The sequence below is a fragment of the Balaenoptera borealis genome (genome assembly GCF_965194805.1).
Source record: "Balaenoptera borealis genome assembly, chromosome: 1".
Taxonomy (NCBI): Eukaryota; Metazoa; Chordata; class Mammalia; order Artiodactyla; family Balaenopteridae; genus Balaenoptera; species Balaenoptera borealis.
Window position 1 is genome coordinate 88,842,272 of NC_138860.1, and position 24,683 is coordinate 88,866,954.

A 24,683-nucleotide genomic window follows, 5' to 3' on the forward strand; every position below is an offset into this window, starting at 1 on the left:
TATTTATGTGGAGAGAAGATAACTTGCATGAGATCACACTGTTAGTAATCACATCAGAGCCAAGACACAAAAGTCCATAGGTCTCTCAGATTCCAAAGCTCTTATCCATTACATTAGACCTGAATTCAGAGATCATCCTTTAGTATAGAATTTGGTGGGGGTGGGGGGGAGTTTCAGTTTCCTTGGAATTTTTCTCTATAATAAACTCTGTCATTTGATTTACAGGCAAGAACTGTCAGACTGTATTAGCTCCCTGTTCCCCAAACCCTTGTGAGAATGCTGGTGTTTGCAAAGAGGCACCAAATTTTGAGAGTTACACCTGCCTGTGTGCTCCCGGCTGGCAAGGTAACAACATGGGAATGGGGAAACCAAGAGCCTTAAACAAAATGGTCAGGTTATCTGATGACATGGAGGACCTGGTCTTTTGAGGCTTGCCCTTTTTTGTTAAGAACGGAGGCCTGGGGCTTCCCTGGAGGCGCAGTGGTTGAGAATCTGCCTGCTAATGCAGGGGACACAGGTTCGAGCCCTGGTCTGGGAAGATCCCACATGCGGCGGAGCAACTAGGCCCGTGAGCCACAACTACTGAGCCTGCGCGTCTGGAGCCTGTGCTCCGCAACAAGAGAGGCCGCGGTAGTGAGAGGCCCGCGCACCACGATGAAGAGTGGCCCCCACTTGCCACAACTAGAGAAAGCCCTAGCACAGAAACGAAGACCCAACATAGCAATCAATCAATCTTTTAAAAAAAAAAAAAGGAACGGAGGCCTTGTATAGAAGCTGCTAACTGGGATGTTTTAGAAAGCCTTTCCATTTTGCATGTCTCTGGGGCTAGAGGACTCCAACCAGAGTCTGAAACCATGATGTTCTACAGGGGATTCTAGCATCAACTGCTAGGGGCACAGAAACCTTAAGGGACTTCCAAAAGCAGAAGACCAACCGGCATATCCTTGGAGTAGCCCCACCTACCCCAGCTGAAGCTCAGGCCCCACATAAATTTCTGTGGGAATCAGCTTCCAAAGACTGGACCATTCATTGCGCCTGTGTTTCCAGGTCAGCGGTGTACAGTTGACATTGATGAGTGCGTCTCCAAGCCCTGCATGAACCACGGTCTCTGCCATAACACCCAGGGCAGCTACATGTGCGAGTGTCCTCCAGGCTTCAGTGGTATGGACTGTGAGGAGGACGTCGATGACTGCCTTGCCAGTGAGTATGCCAGCCTGCTCCCAAGCCCCCAGCGAGAGGAGGACACAGGGGGCAGAGGAGAGCTCAGTGGAGGCACTTGCCTCTCAGTGCTGAGGCTGGCCGTCCAATAGTTGACCACGTGTCTTTAATCTTTGTACTTTAAAAACCTTCATTTTGAAGTTATTGGCTTTAGGAGTTAAGGCAGGGTAGTCACGTCTAAGTATTGCCTTACTGATTTTTGTACATTGACAAAGTGGGAACAATGCTATGAAAGCTTTTTTTAAAAAGCACATCTCTTGAAGTATAATTAACACACAATACACTGCCAGTATTTAAATGTGCCAGTCAATAAGTTTTGACGTATGACAACTGAAACCAATACTCAAGATATTGAACATGTCCACCCCCCTGGAAGTATTCTCATCTCTTTTGTAACTTAACTCTCCTTTCCACTTTCCTTTCCCAGGCAACCAGGGATCTATCTCTGTCACTATAGATTTGTGTGAATTTTTTACAGTTTTATATAAATAGAATCATATAATGAAAACTCTTTTTTGAAGAGAAGGAATATGAGTTTTAAAGGTTTTAAAGAGTAATTCTGTTTTGTAATCTTGCTAAACTCACTTATCATTAATTCTAGATTAGTATAGCTTCTGGTTTAGTTTAGAGTCCTAGGATTTTTTTATAGAGATAATAAACTATGTTATTTCTAAACAAATACAACTGTTATACCTTTTATTTCTTTTCTGTATTCTTTTATTTCTAAATCTGTATGCATTTTATTTATTTTTCTTGCATTATTGCACTGACTTCAGTAAATGCAAAATAGAAGTGGTGAGAGAAGCCAGTCTTGCCTTGTTCTTGATTCTAAGGGAAAAGCATCAAATTGAGGAATTTACCTCAGTTTATCTCAATTTGGTGAGAATTTTGCAATTTACCTTCAGTTTGCTGAGAATTTTCTTCCTTTTAATAATGAATGAGGGTTACTTTTCTTTCAAATGATTTTTCAGTATCTCTTGAGGTGGTAATACTGTTTTTTAAGGTCTTTTAATGTAAGTGAATTATGTTAATTGATTTTCAAATGTTGAACTAACCTTAAATTTCTGGGATAAATTCTACTTGGTCATGATGTGTTCTCTCTCTCATATATTGTTAGATATTATTTACCCAAATTTTGCTAAGGATTTTTGTATCTGTGTTCATGGGGCATATTGTTCTCTAATTTTCTTATACTACATTTGTATAGTTTTGATAAGAGGGTGATGCTGGCCTCATAGAACAAATCAGGAAGTGTTCTCTTTCTATTTTCTGTAAGACTTTGAGTAGAATTAGTATCATTTCTTCTAAACATGTAGGCCTGGAATTTTCTTTCTGGGAAGGTTTTTAATTATAAATTTAATTCCTTTAGTAGGTGTTCAGGGTATCTATTTCTTTTTCATTGAGCTTTGGTGATTTGCATCTTTCAAGGAATGAGTTTTACTTTATCTAAGTTGTCAGAATTGTTGGCATTGAGTCTTTCATGATATTCCTTTATTGTACTTTTAATGTTTATTTTAAAATGGGGTTATTTCCCTTCTCTTATTTCAGATATTGGTTATTTATATCTTCTCTCTTTTTTCATCTGGTTGCCCTTGGTAGAGCATTATTGGTTTTAGTAATCTATCTATCTCTTTATGTATTATGTGTATGTGTACTTATGTAGGTAGGTATGTAGGTATGTATTTATTTATAATCTTTTTAATGAACCCAGTTTTAGTTTCATGATTTTTCTCAGTTGTTTTACTGTTTCCTATTTCATTGACTTCTGCTCTTTAGTCTTTTCATTGCCTACTTTGGTTTTAGTTTGCCCTTCTTTTTCTAGTTTCTTAAGATGGAAGTTTAGATTTTATTTCATTCTACTACTTCTAAAATAAGCATTTAATGCTATATATTTTCCCTCAAAACACTGCTTTAGCTGTATTTCACAAATTTTGATGTGTCATGTTCTTTTCGTTCAGCTCAAAATACTTTCAGGTTTCCATTTGGATTTGTTCTGTGACTCATAAGTTATTTAGAAGTGTGTTCTTTAGTTTCCAAATATCTTTTGTTGCTGATTCCTTCCAGGTAGCTTTTGTTACTGATTTCTAGTTTAATTCCATTGTGATCAGTGAACATACTTCACATGATTTGAATTACTTTAAATTTATTAAAGCATGTCATATGGCCCAGTGTATGGTCTGTTTTGGTAAATGTTCTGTGTGCATTTGAAAAATGAAATGGGGGAAGAAAGGAAGGGAGTGAGGGAAAAGAAAGCAAAGATAGATTAGCGCAGGGGGCTGATTAATATCTATTCCATCCTACCCCACCCACTCCACCACCACGTATACCTTTTGAAAATCTTTATTGATATTTCTGAGATTCTGTGTATTGGGGCATATATTTGATTTACAAATGCAAGTTTGTGGGACACATACAAGTTTTATGACTATTAAGTTTGCAAAACTGTTAGTGGTATATGTAGAGTTCATTCCAGGTATTAAACAGATTCTTATTATTAAGAATCTCAGGGAAGTGTTACTGCATTCATTTTCATAAATGGAGGAGTCAGGGCAAAATAGAAGCAAAGAAAAGTCAGAATTGTTTCTGTTCTTTGTGTGACTCAGTTCAGGGTACTCACCTGTATGAGTCTAAGATTAGCTTGATGCTGCTGTTCAGAGTTCTAATTCTTGTGTGCAATGGCTTAGATCCTTGCCAGAATGGAGGTTCCTGTGTAGACGGAGTGAATACTTTCTCCTGCCTGTGCCTTCCGGGCTTCACTGGGGACAGGTGTCAGACAGACATGGAGGAGTGTCTGAGTGAACCCTGTAAGAACGGAGGGACCTGCTCTGACTACGTCAACAGTTACACCTGCAAGTGCCAGGCTGGATTTGACGGAGTCCACTGTGAGAACAACATTGACGAGTGCACTGAGAGGTGAGCAGCCCGTGTCCTCAGGCACCAGTGTCTTAGGGGCAAAGGGAGAAACAGGAGGAAACTACAGAGCACAGTACTGGGATCAAGGGACAGGCATAAGGCCTCCACTTGGATCCCACCCCATAGTCACCTCTTTATTTCCTAGTTCCTGATTCCTTGTAGACATCTAGTTACAAGCTCAAAGGTTAGAGGTTGAAAAACTTAGTGAGATGGATCATCATTTGTTGCTTGCATAGGGAACAGAAAGAGCTATAATTCTATTCCATATCCTTTGGGTCTCTTGTTCATTTTAGTTGACAATTAAAAGATTCCTATTTCTTTGCAGATTTGTCATCCCTCTTAAGTAAGTTCTGGGAGGTTTGTTTCCTTTTTTTTATTATCAACAAATTTGTTCTGTTTCTCTTCCATAAAGAAATCTAGAGTCGAGAGCTATTTATTTAACACTTCCCTTATAAATTAAATTGACTTAGGGATAAAATGAAATTTGATACATGGAAAGCTGCAGAAGCACTGGGTAAAACTTGGAAACCTTCACTTTCTTTAGGAGCCTCTAATAAGCTCAGACTTTTAAATACTCCCCTAATCTTTTTGGCTGTGCAAAGGAAGCTGAGACTCAGGCTGACTGGCGCCCATTCTAGTTTGGAAAAAGGTAAAGTTTACTGGATATAGGAGTTTTGGGTGCTCAGGAGTATTTGCCTCTGTAATATCTTAGATTCCAGGAACCTTAGTTTTTAACTAGCAGGTCAGAGGAACCAGATTACATAGCTACTGTTGTTCTCCCTGTTTGCTTCTCAGCTCCTGTTTCAACGGTGGCACATGTATCGATGGGATTAACTCCTTCTCTTGCTTGTGCCCTGTGGGCTTCACTGGCCCCTTCTGCCTCCATGAGATCAATGAATGCAACTCTCATCCATGCCTGAATGAAGGAGTATGTGTTGATGGCCTGGGTACCTACCGCTGCATCTGCCCATTGGGCTACACTGGGAAAAACTGTCAGGTACTTAGACTCCATCCCATTCATTCAGCTCCCTCAGAATAGTTGAATATTACACCTATTCCTTCTCTAGGCAGAATAAGCCCCACCCAAAAGAGAAAGTTCTGGGTCTTAGGGATGTCCCTGAGGTAAATCTGGAGAGCTGCTTAATAGCTGGTAGATTCCAAAATGGTGACACTGGCAAGATTATATAGATTAACAAATATAAAATTGTTACAACAGGCTAACCAAGAACTGCAGAAAATGCATGTGGGAAATAAGCACATAGATATCATTTAGGAAATACAAAAAGGGAAATAAAGAACAATCAAAATACGATTTTTAAAATTCAGGTACAACATCTAAGGGGATAATGAGAATTATCATGTCTTGCAATATTGTAACAGTCTCAAAACCAGGCTATTCACATGTCTTTTAAATTCAACTATTTATAATAATATATGTTTTCATAGACTCTTATAAGGGAAGGACCCCTCAGAGCTGACTGGTCTAGCCTTTCATTTCATGGAAGAAGAAACTGAGCCCCAGAGGGGCAAAGTGACTTTTCCAAGGTTGCATACCAAACAACATTGTGTTTAATTTTCTGTAGCTTTACCTCTCAAACAATGGTACATGATAGAATAACAGCAGTCCAAAGAATTTAGGAATAAATGGCCAAGTTTAACTAGACTTACAGAGTACACTTCAATAAGGCTTTGCTGTAAGCAGAGGTGCTATAAGCACCTCTGCCTATTAAAGAGCTTGTTGCTGATTCTGTGGATTAGGAGGATATTCTTCACGGGGCTCCTACTTGTTCTCACAGTGTAGACTACAAGTGCTAGTGGAGCGCTCTGCCCTTCCCCCTTTCTTTCACAAAAGGTCTGTATTGTTGAGTATGGCCTTCCTCTCCCCGGGGGCCAGGCCACCACATGTGAGTTTTGGAGAAGGTGCTAGTTCACTTACAGTCTCTGTCTCATGCTTTTCATAAGCCTGAGTTTCTCCCATCAGATAAGCTCTTTGACAGTTTTTAGGTTTGTTAATAGGCTTTAAGTCCTTTCACTCATATTCACCACAGACAGATTTGATCAAGCCCCACGTGGATTTCTCACTCAGGAATAGCACATAGGAGCTGTCTGACAGCTTTAACTCTCTCTTTCTTCGTAGCCCCATAGGGTGGCCATGTTTCTAGACATAAGTGTGACGTAGGAGATAACTTAACCTATTGGGCTTCCTCAAATTCTTAAACTTATGTGGTAAGAATTTTTAAATAGCAGAGCTAAAAGGAATTAAACTATATAAAATGATTAGATTATCTGGGGACAGTGGATCTAAGTTTAAGGCTTGGGTGAGGGCTCTTTTTTTAAATTATTAATTAGTATGCTTTCCTTTGATTTCTTAAAATGCAGTGTAACTTTTTTTTCGTTTCTGGTGTCTGAATGTTGATGTATGTGTATGCCCCTGTTTCAGACCCTGGTGAACCTCTGTAGTCGGTCTCCATGTAAAAACAAAGGGACTTGCATTCAGGAAAAAGCACAGTCCCGGTGCCTGTGTCCATCTGGATGGGCTGGTGCTTACTGTGACGTGCCCAATGTCTCCTGTGAGGTGGCGGCCTCCCACAGAGGTGAGCTGTGCCCCCTCAGACTCCAGGGTCAGTCCACAAAGTATCGACTGACCAGTAGCATTTTAGGCCAAATGTTGTTATCGTGGGAGGAGAGGGAAGGGAAGACAGGAGTGGATGGGCAAGACTCTGGAGAAAGGGTCTGAAACAGAAGGTGAAAGAGCAGAGGAACAGCTCTAGAGATTCCAAAAAGAAAGGTACTTGAAGTGAAATGAAGGCATATTCCACTTTCAGGGCTTGTTTATTTTTAATATAAAACTGGTACCGAGGACTGTGAACTAGACAAGAATAAAATTTGATGTGTCAACCGGCTGAGATTAGTTGGTCTGAACCTGACGTGTTGTATGCTCTTCCATGATGTCTCTTCCTCCACTGGGTTTCCCAGGGGTGCCCGTTGACCGCTTGTGCCAGCACTCAGGCATCTGCATCAGTGCCGGCAACTCGCATCACTGCCAGTGCCCCCTGGGCTACACCGGGAGCTACTGTGAGGATCAGCTTGATGAGTGCTCGTCCAATCCCTGCCAGCACGGAGCCACCTGCAGGGACTTCATCGGTGGATACAGATGTGAGGTGAGTAAGATGAGCAGGGAGAGGTCAGAGACCTCCCAGAAGATGGCACAACTCCTACGAACATTAGCATATTGAGTTTAGCTGCTTATGTCTTATTTTCACAATTTATAGATTTTTTTTTTTTCAGTCCCCCTGTGCAATAAGTTAAAATAGCTCTGGTAAGATATTTTTACAGAGGTCTGGAACCATCTTACTTCCACAGGGTTGCTTCCAGGATTCAAAGCCAACATTCGCTGGCTGGAGTGCATTTCACAGCCCCACACAGCCCAGCGGCCCCTGGTACTTCCCTGAATAGCAGTTGAGATAGGAGAAGCCACTTTGAGGCGTGTCCCTTTGACCCATGTCATCTTTGTATACAGTCATTGATCAACCAACTAATAATTCTCTCAAAAAAGTGTTGCTTAGCCTGTTCTGTGTACTGTCATACTGTTACATGTGTATACCTGAGGATGTGTGTGTCTTTTAAGGGACATGTCATGTCTTCTTAATGTCTGGGCTGGTAATGGCTAGATCAAGATTTTAACTAAAGACCAGAGACATGGATTTGATCCCAATTTAGACCACCAAGCAACACTGAGAAAAGCTTTGCTTGTCCACTTATCATAAATGAGCCAAAGACGGCATCTGTATATTGGTCCCTAAGTTGTTTATTTCTTCACAGCAGGCTGAGACCTGTTAGCTCAAAAACCACTGGAACCAAACTCAAATTTTTACACATCCAGTTGTTTTAAACATAGCTTTAATAAGTAGAATTTAGCCACTTAGAGCCTGCCTGCTTTGTATATTCTGCAAACCTGCACCAGACACTGCTAGCCATAGGTAAGATAAGCCCCAGGACATGAAGATACCAAGCCACAGCTGCCCTTCAGAGCTCTCTGATCCAGAGACCCTGGCCTGGCTGCTGAGTGATATCACCAAACACGTCAGCCCCATCTCTGTAACCCCCTTCCCTCCAAGTTCATCTGCCCTCCTCTCCTTACCCTCTTTCTCCCTCTGGATGATCTTATGCTGTGAGGGACTCAAAGCATTTCTCAAATAGAGCCACTTCATGGTCAGTATCTTCTTTCTTGATCAGCCCTAAAAGCCCTGGAACCCCTACCTCTAGCCCAGGTAGCTAGCCCACCTCTCCGGGCCCTCACCCCATACCAGTCAGTTTCTCACACTTAAACATGTAGTTTCCTGAACCTGGAGATCAATACATGTGATATCTTTACTACCATCCACACATACCATTTGAGTGAGTCACAGGTTCCTCATCACATACACAGGAATGCATATTTTAGGGGAAGCCTGCATACAGGAGGGACAAAAGTTTTGCACAGGCATCATCTGAAATATCGCTCAGAATATTCAGTCCTTGCCTTCCCCTTCAAGTGGCTTTTTATCACTTTCGGCTGGAAGTGATAAATGCCAGTAAGATGTGAGCTAACTCTGCACGAGGTGGTTAGTAGAGAGTGTGATGATGCCAGAGAAGCGTACAAGGGCTGGGTAGGGGTTGGGGGAAGAGGGTCACAGTAACTTACCAGATCTCATTTGCTCTCATGGTCTGTGTCCTACAGTGGGCCAATATTTCTTGTTCGTTTTGCTTGCTCTTGTCAGTGTGTCCCAGGATATCAGGGTGTCAACTGCGAGTATGAAGTGGATGAGTGCCAGAACCAGCCATGCCAGAACGGAGGTACCTGTATCGACCTTGTGAACCATTTCAAGTGCTCCTGCCCACCAGGCACTCGGGGTATGAAATCAGCCTTACCTGTCTTCCATCCAGGGCATTCTCTAAGTTATAAATGCATTTTTAGTGTTGAGTGGGTTTTTAAAAATCAAACATTGTTCTGAATTCTGCTAATTCAAGCCATTTCATTCATCTCTTGCCTAGCTCTGATGTTCTGACTCCAATTCTGTCTGGTTGTTGTTGGAATCCATGAAACACAGAATGTGAAAATGACATAAGGTTGCAACTAAGTTAATCTGGTTAGCAAGATTTCTTGGTGCTTCAAAGGAAGACAACTAGTGGCCTCTTGAAAAAATAATTCATATTTACCAGCTCATGTATTTTTTTAAACTTGCCAAGTTTTGCCTCCATGAAGTGGGGAAATGAATGACATGAAAACATTTGCCTATTTTCATAAGCCCAGGGGAGAGCACTGATGGCCCAAGACTGTAACAAAGAATTGCAGTAAGACCTAATGAGATACAACCTTAGATGGTGGATGATGGAGCCATCATTTTGCCAGGGGCATTCCCCTGCCTCCAAACAATCTCTTGGAAAGAGCTTAGAGTATTGTTTTTTAGAAGAGATGTAGTTATAATGGTACCTGCCCTGAGCAGCTTGTGAAAAAAATAAAAAGTAAGAGGCCATCCACAATGGTGGGAAATCGATTCTCATTGTCAAAGAGAATAGAATGTTAGAGAAATATTTATACTGTCTTAGACCTTTGTGTCAGTGAATTTTGATAATTTACCCTTCTTGAGTTCAGAGTTTGGCTAAATTAAAATGGAAGAGTACCCCACTAGTAGGCTAGTTATTGAGCAACGAGGTTAACGGGGAAGAAAAAATTAGGGAGAAACAGCCTTTGAATATTTGAAGATTTGTCCTGTAAAAGTACTGAGTTCTCTGCTCAGTACTTGAAAAGAAGTAGAAGTTAATTTTGACTTGTTGTTAGCTTGGTCCTTTGAATACTTGTACTGTATGGGACAAGGTGTGATTCTGGTAGTAGCAAATTAAACCTCAAATCTCAGTGGCTTAACACAACAATTTTTTTTTTTTGTCACTCAAATCAAGTCTGAGTGTGTTGGGCTACCTCTCTTTATATTTTAGAAATGTGGCTTGCAGCACAGGGCCTCCAAGACCTCCACAGCAGGAGAAGAGGGACAGACTTATAGGGTCATGCAGCAGCTTTCAATACCTCAGTCTGGAAGTGACACCCATCACTACTGCTCACAGTATACTGGCCAGAAGTAGTAAAATGGTCTCAACCTGACTTCAAGGGAGACTGGGAAATGTAGGCAAGCACATGGATATTCATCTACACTAAAATCTCTGCTATACCATTAACTTACTTTTTTTTTTTTTAACCGTTAACTTTTTATTAATTAGAGATATCAGTCCTAGAATGGATCGTTTCATAAGGCAACAAAATTTCTCTCTTCTAACCATTTGTTAAGGATGGCTGAAATAATAGTTTTGCTATTATTATTAACAGTCTTTTTCTTCTGGCACTTTGAATGTGTCATCCCATCCCATGTGATTTGACCTCCATTTTTTTAAATGAGAAATTAGCTGTTAACCTTATTGAGGATCCCTGTACATGATGAGTCGCTTCTCTCTTGGTGCTTTCAAAATTCTCTCTTTGTCTTTTATGATGTGTGTAGGTGTGGATCTCTTTGAGTTTGTCATACTTAGAACTCGTTGAGTTATTATACTGTTGTGTTTGGTTGGATATGTGGAGTGGTATTTATTTCTCCTGGCTTGACTTCTCTGGCCATTGGTGAACATTCCAGAGGACTCTCAAGTCCCACAGCCTCATTGCTAGAGTTACCACTATTGCTTTTCTTTCTATACTCCTGAGCTTTGGATCTTGGCCTGGGTTGCCTCCAGACCCCCACGTCAAGAGCTAACTGTAACAGTTCTTCTGCCTCAGGCTGAGGTTGACCTCTTTTTTACTTGATAGGTCTGTTCATGACTGCTGGTTCTATCCTGATGGGAGGATAAGCATCTGTGTTCATTTTACTAGCAGTCCATAGAATACCAAATATTCTATGAGAGTGGGAGCACATACCGGTTTGCTTTTACTTTGCAATTTTTGATTTTGTTTGTTAATAGGTAATGTATGCACATGGTCCACAATTTTATACAACCCCCTGCCCCAACACACACACACACACAGACAGACACACACACACACGTAGAAAGAGCATACAGTGAAAAAATCTCCTTCCCATATACCTAGTTCTCCTTCTCTCACAAACAAGTAAACACCACTTTTCTTTAGTCTTTTGTATATCTTTCTTGAGTTTGTTTTTTTAATGTATCCTTCAGAGTTTCTTTATGTATATAGAAGCCAAGGACAAAGATATTTTTAATACCCACTTCTTACTCTGAAGATAGATTAGACACAGTATTTTGCACTTGTTTTTTTTTTTTACTTAGTTGGAGATGTTTCTATATCAAAATATAGAACCTCCTTAATCTTTTTTATTCTGCAGTCCCTTTTATGTGCATACCATATTTTACTTAACCAGTGCCCTAATGATAGAAATGTGAATTGTCTAGCATGTGTGTAAGTGTATTTGTAGAATAAATTTTCAGAAATGGAATTGCTGGATTAGAGAATATGTGCATTTGTAATTTTGGTTGATATTACTGAATAGCAGTGTATGAGCAAACCTATGGGCTTCTCCTCAATGTGAATGGACATACTCTCATTTAAGAGTCATTTGGTTTTCTTTTTTCTATGGTTTCTCTGTTCATATCTGTATCCTTTTTTCCTGTTATGTTGTTTATCTTAATATTTTACAGAGAACAGATGTCTATGAAACAAAATATAAGTATATTCCCAATGTATTGCCTTTTGTTTTTAAATTTTCTTTATGGAGATTTTTCATGCAGAGATTTTTATTTTTAATCAGGTTGAATTTATCAGTTTTTTTTTTATGGTTTCTGTATTTTGAATCCTAGTCAGCAACACTGTTCACATTGTAAGATTATAAAGGAATTTTCACATATTTTCTTCAAATACTAGAATACTGGAGAACTTTTTCCATATGGCTACTGATTTGTCCCAACACAATTTACTGAATATTTGATCTTTCATACAGTGATTTGAGATGGCACCTTTATCAAATTCTAAATTCCCATGTGTATTTGGGTGTTTTCTGGGCTTTCTTTTTTGTTCTATTATTCTATTAATTTATCAATGCCTCTCTGCTTTAAATATTAAGGATCTTCTTTTTCAGGGTTTTCCAGGCTGTGGTTATAGTTTATTTTTCTATATAATTTTAGAATCAGATTGTCTATTAAAAATCCTGTTAGTATTTTTATTGGAGTCACATTAAATTTATGAATTTATGTAAAGAAGACTGACATCTTTATGATGAGGAGTCTTCCTAACCAAACCATAGTGTCTTTCTATTTATTCAAGTTTCCTTTTGAGTCTTTCAGGTCTATTTTAAAGTCTTCATGTAGGTGTAGCACATTTCTTGTTGAGATTATTCTTAGGTATTTTATCTTTTGCTGTTGCTATTGAAAATGAGGTCTTTTCTTACATTTTTCTTTTCTTTCCAATAGTCTTGCTATTACAAGTGGTAGGAATAGAGAACTGCTTTCCTTTCTTTTGTAATTTTTTGAATTAATCATGAAATCATTTCTAGAATAGTCATTGATTTCTTTTGTTTCTTTCTCAAAAATATTTACGGATACTCATGCTTGATGGCTCATTTACAACTACAGCACATTAAATGAGTTCTGTTTTAAATGGAATAACCTTTGAGCTCTCAACAGGATATTTCCCCTCTGTTTTTTCAATATAAGATATTAGTGCACTTATACTATTTTACAGGAAAAGTCAATTATGTCACTCAAAATGTACTTCCAATTCTTACCAAGAATTCTTCCAATTCTTACTTGTAATCTATTTATTTAGTTAATTTTTTAACTTTTTATATTTTGAATGAAAATGAATAAATTAATGAAAATAATGCTAGCTACTCCCTAATGAGCTGCTTCTTTGGGTTGTGCGGGAGAGTACATGTGAAGCCCTGAGTACATTCTTTCCTTACTGGTGACCGAGAGGATGGCAGCTGTCCTGGATCAAGAGTGTGTTTTGCCCTGCCTGACCTAAAAGTTCCCACTGCAGACTGAGGAATGTAACCTGACTAATTGTGAAAGTGCCAACAAGGGTGGTTCTCCCTTGCTGGAAAGCAGCGTTCCAAGGATTGTCATGATTTTCTCTCTCTCCTCTCTTTCCTCCAGGCCTGCTTTGTGAAGAGAACATTGATGACTGTGCCAGGGGTCCCCACTGCCTTAATGGCGGTCAGTGTGTGGATAGGATTGGGGGCTACAGTTGTCGCTGCTTGCCTGGCTTTGCTGGAGAGCGGTGTGAGGGGGACATCAACGAGTGTCTCTCCAACCCCTGCAGCTCTGAGGGCAGCCTAGACTGCATACAGCTTACCAACGACTACCTGTGTGTCTGCCGCAGTGCCTTTACCGGTGAGCGACTTTCCAGCCTCCCCGGCCACTCTGCCTCGGAGGGGGATTTTAGTGAGGAAACTGGGCCCTGTATGACAAATCCCAGACCCGAGTGAAGCTTTTCTCATATGTGGAAAACTAGACCAGCTTAATTCAAGGGCCCAATTTTTTCTTAGGTCTGTGCTCCATCGATGTTTGCTATTCCTGAGAGACGCTATCTCTCTTGTTATACATTCATTATATCATATTGTAGCAGAAATATAAAAAAAAAAGAAATAGAATGTTGGGAGTGGTTGAGCAAAATAACATTTTTAAATTGAGGTAAAATACACATAACATAAAGTTTACTACCATCTTTACCATTTTTAAGTATACAGTTCAGTGGTGTTGAGGACATTTACACTGTTACGCTACCATCACCACCATCCATCTCCAGAACTCTTCATCTGAGCAAAATAACATCTTGTTTTCAGGAACCTTACATCTAACTCTGGTTTCATCACCCTGCCTCCTTTGGCACGTAGTGACTTGAGTTACTGGGTAGTCGCTGCCACTGTGACCTTTCCACCTCTGTGGGAATCCAGAGAGGCTTAGGGTCTTCTAGGACACTTAAAGGGAGTAGATCCAAATTGGGGTGTGTTTAACCAAAATTGGTTGATGAGGGTTTGAAAAGGAAAACTTCAGAAGTCACAAGTATGACCTGCAGTCTTAAGACTTGGCTGTGTTCATCACAGATTATAAAGATGACCAAGTCCTGCCTCAGAATAGGGACTTTATCATAGACACTTACTAATTATTTCTGTAGGAGGGCAGCTTGGTGACTTTGGGGAGCTAAAATAGTTGTTTATGTCTAAATATGGCAGTATCATCAGATACTCAGAAATCTGTTTTGCATTTCTGGGGTCCATCCGAATCTTATGCTGTAGAAGTATTCCTTGGGAGTCAGACGAGAGTCTGCAGTAGTCTACTTACTAATAGTTTGGCAAGTTGGACTCTGCTACATTCTGAGCCTATTATATCCAGACATTCTTCCTTCCAATTTTGAAGATGTGCTACCTTTAAGAACTTGGGAATTTTATTAAAAATGGGATGGATTTTGAAATATAGAAGATGCCTACGTACATTTCTCAAAAGAGAAACAATCCATTATGAACATCATGCCTTCGAGGCAACACTGGACAGAAAGAATATGAACAATCTGTCTGTAGTCTCGTATTGGTCATGATGTGCTTGAGAAGCCGGAAGAGCAGAACTGACTCCTGTTCCTTTCATTACCTCTGAGGCTTCCTTTATCTGGAAACAATGATAAGCACTTACAAAGAAAGAAGGAAATAGATGAAGGAAGGAATGGAGGCCACCTTGAATTGGGGTCCCCTAGTTAGGAAGTGGTGTTTCTACATTTTCTACACTTGTGAATAAAAAATCCTTTGTCCCCTAGTTAGGAAGTGGTGTTTCTACATTTTCTACACTTGTGAATAAAAAATCCTTTGATTGCGATTATGGTGGGGTGCTGATGCTGAGATGAACATCAAGGGACCATCAGTCCCTGAGCCCCGTGCAAATGTGGAGGCTGCTCTTGCTTATTGTCTGCTGCTATGATTTGAAGAAACAAACATTTGTAACTCCTGCCCCATAATTCTGGTTGGCCAAAATTATTGCTATTTTCATTTCATTTTAATTTTTAAAGCCATCTCTTCCCTTCCAAGTGCCTGAAGGCCAGATGGGGCCTGAATCCTGCTATTTGCCAAAAGGCCCCAGCATTGCCCCATGTACCCCGCATAATTTCATTTGCTTAGTTCAGTTTGTCATGGAACAGTGCGCTCAGGATACCTTCTGTTTTAGAACTGTGCCTAGAGATCATTAACTCTGGGAATATTAAGCTGTGTTTTGAAACAGTGCCAATCGGGTTACAGAAAGGCTAGAAAATGATTGAAAAGAGAGGTCACTGATGAAAATTCGCTATAAACTGCAAATCACCCTTTTTCTTAGTTTTTTTCTTTTAATTTTTATCGTAGTATAGTTGATTTACAATGTTGTGTTACTTCCTGCTGTGAAAGTAACAGCAAAGTGAATTCACAGCAAAGTGAATCAGTTATATATATACATATATACACTCTTTTTTAGATTCTTTTCCCATATAGGTCATTACAGAGTATTGAGTAGAGTGTCCTGTGCTATACAGTAGGGTCCTTATTAGTTATCTATTTTATATAGAGTAGTGTGTATATGTTAATCACCATTTAGATGTATTGGTCTGGTGTAGCCTCTCTTATGAAATAGACGGTGTTAAAATGCAGTGAACACTTTTGCTAAATGTTTCTTTTGACTCATGAAAGCTAAAGTGCCTTCAAAAAAAGCTTAGATGTCATTTTCCTTTTTTTTTTTTGGAGGGATTAGTCATTTTTTTTGTAAAAAATCTTGTTTTGTGAGTCTCGTTTTGTGAGTCGATTCTTGTTTTGTGAGTCGATTCAAGCGCGTATGTGTGCCGTTTGTGCTTATTACTGTAGATAAGACAGATGAGGGAACTGCCCTGAGTCGGTGATGAGCCACGCATGTTGAGATCCAATGAGTGCCTTCCTCATCCTCTTTTGTTCCCTTAGGCTTAGAACTTAATTCTCATACCTCTCCCTCCTCTAATCCTTTGACTGGCTCACATCCCAGCAGTGTTCTGTTCTGTAACTTGCAGTTACTACTTCTGCCTTTTAAAACACCCTTTCATTTTCTACTCTGAGGTCGTCACTGTGAAACTTTCGTCGATGTGTGTCCCCAGATGCCTTGCCTGAATGGAGGGACCTGTGCTGTGGCCAGCAACATGCCTGATGGTTTCATCTGTCGTTGTCCCCCAGTGAGTGCCATGTTGCCTGTTGAAGGAGGATGCTCTCTTCCACACAGTCTGTGACGAAGCTGAGATTAAACCTGGTGTTTCCGAGCTCTGTGGGGAACTGTCTTGGTGGGGACATTTCTTAATTATAGCCTCTTTAGGAGAAAGTGCTTCAGTTTTCCACTTAGAACTGTTAAAATACTTCCAGAAACAGTGAGCTCCCTGATTTGTGACTGTCAATCTTCAGAAGCACCAAGGGCAATGGAGCGTTCCCTTGAAGTCAGGGCTACTGTCTCTGGCTTCTGGGTCTTGTGCTGGAGGGTAGTCTTGCTGCCCAGATTGGGACAGAGTTGGTTGGAAATGCCACTCTGCTCACATTCCTTGGCAGGGACTATTTGAGAGCAGGCTGCTTCTTCAACTAGAAGGAAGCCTAACGTTAGCCATTTGCTTTGCAAACACTTTTGCTACTGCCAGAGGCTAAAACCTCTCTAACACAGATCACTATGTGTGGAGAGATACCAAAAGGAAACCTGTCCAGTAACCTTGGCCTGGACTGAGCAAGAAGGCCAAGAACGAAATGGCATAGGAAAGTTTTTTAGACACCTAATACTCTGAAGTGAGTTTTTTCCCCCTATAAAGTCACTGTATGAGTGATCTAATGACGCTTAGGAAAGGTGCTAATAGATACGGTGTCACCTGACTCTTATCCTACCATGAACTGTTGACTTCATTTCTAGAACTGAGCTCTTAGAGTGAGAAAATTCTATATTCATCCTATGGAACCGCCAGCCCTCACCTATAGATTGACTTGAAGAGGTCTCTTCCTAGAACTTGGTCCAGGAGGCTACACGGAGGAATCTTAGCCAAGGGTCTAGTCTTCACCTCCCTAGAGGTGTGGCAGAGAGGGGATTGGGAGGGAAAATGGGGCATGCCCTCAAGAGTCAGCCTGCCATCCTCATTTGTTCCCTGATTTCCACAGGGATTCTCTGGGGCGAGATGCCAGAGCAGCTGTGGACAAGTGAAGTGTAGGAGAGGGGAGCAGTGTGTGCACACAGCCTCAGGACCCCGCTGCTTCTGCCCCAACCCCCAGGACTGCGACTCAGGCTGTGCCAGTAGCCCCTGCCAGCACGGGGGCAGCTGCTACCCGCAGCGCCAGCCTCCTTATTACTCTTGCAAGTGTTCTCCGCCGTTCTGGGGCAGCCACTGTGAATTCTACACAGCTCCCACCAGCACCCCTCCTGCCACCTGTCTGAGCCAGTATTGTGCCGACAAAGCTCGGGATGGCGTCTGCGATGAGGCCTGCAACAGCCATGCCTGCCAGTGGGATGGGGGTGACTGTTCCCTCACCATGGAGAACCCCTGGGCCAACTGCTCCTCCCCGATTCCCTGCTGGGATTACATCAACAGCCAGTGCGATGAGCTGTGCAACACGGCCGAGTGCCTGTTCGACAACTTTGAGTGCCAGAGGAATGGCAAGACGTGCAAGTAAGCATCCAGGGCCCCCAGAACTGAGGGACGCTGTCACTAACATGCCCTGGTTTCTTGTTCTTGCTCCTAACCGCTCCAGTGCTGCAGCCCAAGCTGCCTCTGCTTTTCGGACTGGTGCCCTGGGGCCCTCCTCTTCCTGGCGTCAGCCTTGTCCCAGCGCACGCTGCCCTGTGCTCCCCCTTGCTGCCGGAGGTGCGGGAACGCTCACTGCACAGCCGCCCTCTCTCTGCCTGTCTCTGCTTCCTCGCCTGCTGCTCTCACAGTCTCCTGGGGGAAATAACTTTTGGAAGTGTTGTTACCCACTCTCAGGCAGCCTCTCACTTAACCTGCCTGCAGGATGGATGGAAAGGTCTGTACCTCTCTCTATTTGCCCCATTCCTTTCCCTAAGACAGGGTTTCCCCATCAGGCTTATCAGGAAGCATATAAGCTAGCTTAGGCAGCTTAACCCTCCAGGTCTTCATTGTTGCAGTTATACGGGGCTTTGCGGGTTACATAATGACTTTCCATTTAGTCACCCCATTTAGTTTAACTCTGATTAATTTTCGCCAACCTTGTGAGGCACAGGTATTGTTAATGGCCTTTCACAGGTGAGGGAACTGAGACCTAGGAGGTTCAAGAACTTGCCAAAGCACATACAGCTACTCCTGACCTCCTCATTGAGCTAGAGTGGCACAAGTTGTGCTAGGTGGTGGAACCATCAAGGGATGTGAGTCGGGGAGGAGAGGAGAGTGGAAATAAAATGATTTTTGCATCACTGGGCTTTGGGATTCAATTTCCTTTTCCCAGTGTTTGAAAGATGCTGTACAAATTAGATCTGGTACCCTGTGTGGGACACACTGCTCCCCACCTACCTTCCAGAGCTGGGATTCAATCTTGATTAGAAAAGAATTGGGTCACATCAACATGGTCCACTGTACAGCATCTCTTGATGGTACAGGGCTACGATCCAGTTTCTGGAAGCACTCTCTAGAGTCATGTTCTACTTCTGAAAGCCTAGAGGCAATGGATTAAAAAAAAAATAAAGGAAGCATGAACCAAGTAGATTTTTGTTCCAGATTTGTTTAAAAATCTGATTTAACAAGATTATGAGCTGCCTGGGGGCCCATGAGTGTAGTGAGTACAGTTTTGTTTCTCATTCAGAGAGCACTCACTGACACTAAGGGGTGTAGACTATATATGCTCTAAGAAGACAGGGATAGGAGAGTCACAGAAGGCTTCATGGGGCATTCGGGATCTAATCTGAGCCATAGAAAATGGGTAGGAAAATCCACATTAGTTCCAAGGGGAAACCAACTAGAGCTCCGTTCTGGTCTGAGACCCTTACCTTGTTCTCTTCCTCCTCTGCCTCCCCCTGCCTAGATACGACAAGTACTGTGCAGACCACTTCAAAGACAACCATTGTGACCAGGGATGCAACAGTGAGGAGTGTGGCTGGGATGGGCTGGACTGTGCTGCTGACCGGCCAGAAAACCTGGCAGACGGCACCCTGGTAATTGTGGTGCTGATGCCACCTGAACAGCTGCTCCAGGATGCCCGCAGCTTCCTGCGGGCGCTGGGCACCCTGCTCCACACCAACCTACGCATCAAACGGGATGCCCAGGGGGACCTCATGGTCTACCCCTATTATGGTGAAAAGTCAGCTGCCATGAAGAAGCAGAGACTGACGCGCAGGTCCCTTCCTGGCGATCAAGAACAGGAAGTGGCTGGGTAGGTTTTAACTTCTGAACTTCTTAAAGCTTAATTTTATCAAGCTGAGCACTTTGATACGCAGAAGTCATAACTGCACCTAAAAAAATGAAAGGTCAGAAAAAGAACAGCCAACCAAGTAACACAAGCCCATGATCCCAGTATTCACAGTTAGTGCTAAAGGTTTGCCTTGATTTTGGGATCCTGAAAAGTGGGCTGGAGCCAGCGGGGGGCAGGATGTCAGGACGGCCTCCTCAAGTGCTAGAATCTCTAACCATTTGCCAGAGTTACCTTAAATCCCTCTAGTAATGACTCATCTTTGTATGAATCCTGGCCGTCTTTTCAAGACCCTCCATTTATGTCTCTTTGACGATGATGTTCTGCATATGTTCTGTCATTCACACCCCACATTGTTAGTATATCTCACAGTGTTCAACTCGATAGCTAGCTGAAGTACAGATGCAGAGACAAAGGAGAGTAAGGAACAAAAACAAGGGGCAGGGGTGTATTTTTAGAGTGGCTCTATGTACCGTTGAGTACGTTGGAACGGGTAGGAGAAGCCCACCAAAGACAGCTTCACTCCATTTTCTCACTTTGTCTCATGTTGCCTAAGTCAGAATGCTTAGACTCAGCCAAACCAAGGATAGCGAGACATCCCCCAAGTGAGAATTAGTGTTTAGGATCTAGATGGACAACATCTTAATTTCTGAGATCTTTCTGGAGGCAGCATCCAGAGGTGGAGAGGCTGAGGCTGAGGGTGAGGAAGAAGGCTCATGTCACCCTCTGTAACTCAGATTCCTGGACGACACCCTTCCGTTTTCTCACCATTTCCCTTTTACCTCTTTCCCCTCGGCTTCCCACAGCTCTCAGGTATTCCTGGAAATTGACAACCGCCAGTGTGTTCAAGATTCAGACCAGTGCTTCAAGAATACGGATGCAGCAGCAGCTCTTCTGGCGTCTCACGCCATCCAGGGGACCCTGTCGTACCCTCTTGTGTCTGTTGTCAGTGAGTAGCACTGGAATTAAGGGGAAAGTATGGGGAGAAAGGTGTCTCTTGGGGGCAGAAAGAACAGGGCATAGTTTACAATGTGCAGCTCTCTATTTCTCAGGGCTGGTGAGGTCAAAGTTGTTCTCTAAAGGAATGTAGGGGGAATATTGAGGGGTGGATGTTTTACTCATTACTTTTCCCTGTCTCTCTGCACTTTCAGGTGAATCCCTGACCCCAAAACGCACCCAGCTTATCTATCTACTTGCTGTTGCTGTTGTTATTGTCTTGTTTATTATCCTGCTGGGGGTTATCATGGCAAAACGAAAGCGTAAGCATGGCTCCCTCTGGCTGCCTGAAGGCTTCACCCTTCGCCGTGACTCCAGCAATCACAAACGTCGTGAGCCGGTGGGACAGGATGCCGTGGGGCTGAAGTAAGGGGGTCTGCCACCAAGCTACCATTCACAGTAATAACGAGCATGGATGAGAGGAAAATCAGATCTGTTGAATCATGACTTTATATTCTGAGCTCTGGCCATGCTGTGTTATTACACTTGACCATGATTCTGGATGCCTACTGAGTGACTCTAAAACAACAAGAGTCTGGATGCTTCAGTTCTGTACATATAATCACAGTGGTCCTCAGCTTCTGTGATGAGGCAGGCACACTTTTGTTGTCAGCTCTTGATTAGTGGGAAAGGAAAGGATATCTCCTCAGGCAGTGGGATGTAATATTGCCCATTTTTCCTGGGCCAAAGGCCCTGAGAGTCTGACTATAGCCATGAGAGTGTGTGATGGTAGAAAAAGTATTGAAAACTTCTATGTTCTTTTATGATATAACATCTGCTCTTATTTTACACCTTCATAATTCCGTCACATCAGAAATCTCTCAGTGCAAGTCTCAGAGGCTAACCTGATTGGTTCTGGAACAAGTGAACATTGGGTCGACGATGAAGGGCCCCAGCCAAAGAAAGCCAAGGTAAGCTAGCCATGGTAGAACCACTATTGTTATCCATTATCTGCTCGCATTTCATATTTCTGTCCTTTGGTATCTAGAGTGTCAAGAATGGGAGAAAAGGGTGATAGTCTTTACACATTGCCCAGGCAGAGGCTATCCTAGGTTGTCTGAAAAAGCAGGAATCTTTAGGTCACTGATGACCTTGGGTTACCTATGTAAGTTTTTCAAAAGGAACTCTTTAAAAATAATAAAACAAACATGCTTCCTTCCTCAAGTGTCATGCTGATGGTACTGGAATAAGGACTACTGTGTGTAAATAGCAATTTCCTTCATGGCTAGATCTCTCCCTTATCCTCTCTGGGTACTTCTCCTTCTGGAAGGGAAGGTGGAACTAATCAGTGGAAGAGAGCCAATGACCACTGAGTTTGGAGGCTTCAAATCTTGAGCCCTGGAAACTAAAGCCGTATAGAAGTAAGGGGTACATTGGGCTGAGTCTGACATGAAAAAGGAGACCATTCACCCATAGATATACATGGCTAGGATATGCATGTATCCCAAGGATAGTCTAAATCAGCTTGAGGAAATAAATGCTTGAGGAATACAGGCATGAAGTACACCATGATGGTTAAGAACATTGCTTTAGCTATAGTCAGAACTGGATTCAAGTCCAAAACTCTGGCACATTACTTATAACCTCTTTGTATTTAATTACCTTAATCTGTAAGATAGGGAAAATAATAATAATTCTTTCCTCTATGAGTTGTTGTGAGGATTAAATACAGCACTACATGTAAATTGCCTTACCTATTTTCTGTCACATACTAAATACTTCATAAAGGGCAGCTGGTTTTAAAATTATAATAATAATATTATTATTCAGTAAATACTTCCTGAATGCTTGCTCTGTGCTGGGCACTGGGTTAAATACGGGGTGCAAGGAGACAACCCTGAGCAAGGCTTGTTCCCTATTGTGAGGAACCTTTCAGGCAGCAGTGGGAACTGCCGTGTAGTGCCATGTAGGTACTTAACACATGCTCAGTTACGCAGAGTGAGCAGAGGGTGCCCTTGAGGACCAACAAGAGGAATTAGAGTCTACTTTCTATTTGAAGGGTAGACAGGAGTTAGTCAGACAAAGAATTGGGAGAGACCATGGCAGGCTGAAGGAACAACATAGGCAAAAAGCCCAGAAGCAGGAAAATGGTGCTTTGGGGATCTATAGATGGCATGTTAGGTAGGTAATATAGGTGACGTAGTAAGGCTGAAGCCTAGAGTATGGGCTTGGGGAGGTTAGGAGAGTTGTACAGACGATGCAGGAGAGGTAGATGGGAACCACATCATGAGAGCAGTGGGAAGCCAATATGGATAATAATCTGGAAGGTTAGATAGGAGGACAGAGAAAACTGGGTGGGAGATTAGAAGTGATGGGAGACTCCGGACTAGCTCCTTGTCTGCAGCTCCTGCCGTGGGCCAGATTGATAGGGAGAGTCGTCTTCTCCTTTCAGGCTGAAGATGAGGCTTTACTCTCAGAAGAAGATGATCCCATCGATCGGCGGCCATGGACACAGCAGCACCTTGAAGCTGCAGATATCCGTAGGACGCCATCGTTGGCTCTCACTCCTCCGCAGGCAGAGCAGGAGGTGGATGTGCTGGATGTGAACGTCCGCGGCCCAGGTCAGCACCTGCAAGCCTCCCCTTTTTCATTGCGCGTGCCTGCCCCGGCTTCCACCTTATCCCTGTGTTTGTCCCACTTGGTGATATGCTCCCTTCTGCTTTCACAGATTGGAAATCAGCTCGAGGAAATGAATGTTTAAGGAACACAGGCTTGCAGAAATTATGAACTTATATGAGAAAAGAGAGAAGGATTTCACATTGCTTCACATACACCATGCTCGACAGCAAATAGGTTGATTATTTGGGATAGATTTTAGTAGGACAAAAAAATAATATTCCAAAGCAGAGGGATAGAGAATTTGTTTAGTTCGTACCTTAGTGCACATAGTTTATTAATAGTGGATATTTTTAAAAGTTGTCCAATTTAAAATAACATAGCACTTAGGAACTTGAACAGGAAAGCTTATTTAACGTAGAGAATAGCTGCTCTTTACAGAAAGGATGTTATCAAGGAAAAGTCAGTTGCCAATTACCACAAGAATCACAGAGTTTCTTCACAAAAGAATAATTTTCTTCACGTCGAACAACAATAGGGTTAATTGAACATTAATGTCCTTCCCCTCCTCGAATACTTTTTGGAATTTTCCCTTCCTCTAGATGGGTGCACCCCACTGATGCTGGCTTCTCTCCGAGGAGGCAGCTCAGATATGAGTGATGAAGATGAAGATGCAGAGGACTCTTCCGCCAACATCATCACGGACTTGGTCTACCAGGGTGCCAGCCTCCAAGCCCAGACAGACCGGACTGGTGAGATGGCCCTGCATCTTGCAGCCCGCTACTCGAGGGCCGATGCTGCCAAGCGCCTCCTGGATGCAGGTGCAGATGCCAACGCCCAGGACAACATGGGCCGCTGCCCTCTCCATGCTGCAGTGGCAGCTGATGCCCAAGGTGTCTTCCAGGTAAAGAGTTGGTTCCTTATGGATCTAGTATATTTTCCCTTTATTAAGGCACTTAATATCCCATTACATTTGTTCAATGATTCTTTGAGAGAATAAGGCAGATGATAGAGTCCTGCTTGCTGGAAAGGAAAAGGGAAAGCAGGAAAAGGGAGGCAGGCAAACAGACTTGACTGTTTGCAGCCAGGAAATAATAGAGCCAATAGCAGAAAACACCAGTCTTCTGATTGTTAATCACTGCTTAGCTTTGTTTTATTTCTGATGTGGCAAAATGCCTCCCAAATGAAAAGATCAGATGGGAGTGATACCTGTTATGAAGCCTCTGACTAGTGTCAGCTTCTCCCTCTAGATTTATCTGACCATATGGGCTTCCAGCTGCTCCTTGGTGGGTTTCTCGACATGAGTTCATGATGTATACCTGATGCCCTGTTATTCTACCCTCATGAGGAAATTGGAAACATGCTGTATCATCTTAACCTATACACCATAATTGAGGTTGTGGTATTTTCCCACATCCCTCTTCTTTCTTTAGAAAGTAGAAGTACATTAGTTTACATAGCCATTGTAAAGCTTGAGCACCTATTTGTATTTTCATTCATCCATTTATTCCTTCATTCATTCATTCAACAAATATTTATTGACTGACTATGGTAGAACCATGGGCACAAAGATAACAAGACATTCCCTGTCCTCCAGGGACT

General features: G+C 42.4%; 1 protein-coding gene across 1 annotated transcript in view; it reads left to right on the forward strand.

Moving 5' to 3' along the window:
• NOTCH2 (notch receptor 2) overlaps nt 1-24,683 on the forward strand; it is a 180,616-nt gene that overhangs the window by 149,010 nt on the left and 6,923 nt on the right. The window contains exons 16-31 of the mRNA XM_082368744.1: nt 226-345; nt 1,048-1,200; nt 3,903-4,131; nt 4,927-5,128; nt 6,572-6,725; nt 7,108-7,292; nt 8,892-9,024; nt 13,261-13,497; nt 16,209-16,321; nt 17,277-17,782; nt 19,146-19,493; nt 20,336-20,478; nt 20,681-20,891; nt 21,340-21,436; nt 22,918-23,086; nt 23,684-23,985. Coding sequence (XP_082224870.1) covers nt 226-345; nt 1,048-1,200; nt 3,903-4,131; nt 4,927-5,128; nt 6,572-6,725; nt 7,108-7,292; nt 8,892-9,024; nt 13,261-13,497; nt 16,209-16,321; nt 17,277-17,782; nt 19,146-19,493; nt 20,336-20,478; nt 20,681-20,891; nt 21,340-21,436; nt 22,918-23,086; nt 23,684-23,985 — 3,302 coding nt within the window. The remainder of the gene's footprint in view (nt 1-225; nt 346-1,047; nt 1,201-3,902; nt 4,132-4,926; nt 5,129-6,571; nt 6,726-7,107; nt 7,293-8,891; nt 9,025-13,260; nt 13,498-16,208; nt 16,322-17,276; nt 17,783-19,145; nt 19,494-20,335; nt 20,479-20,680; nt 20,892-21,339; nt 21,437-22,917; nt 23,087-23,683; nt 23,986-24,683) is intronic.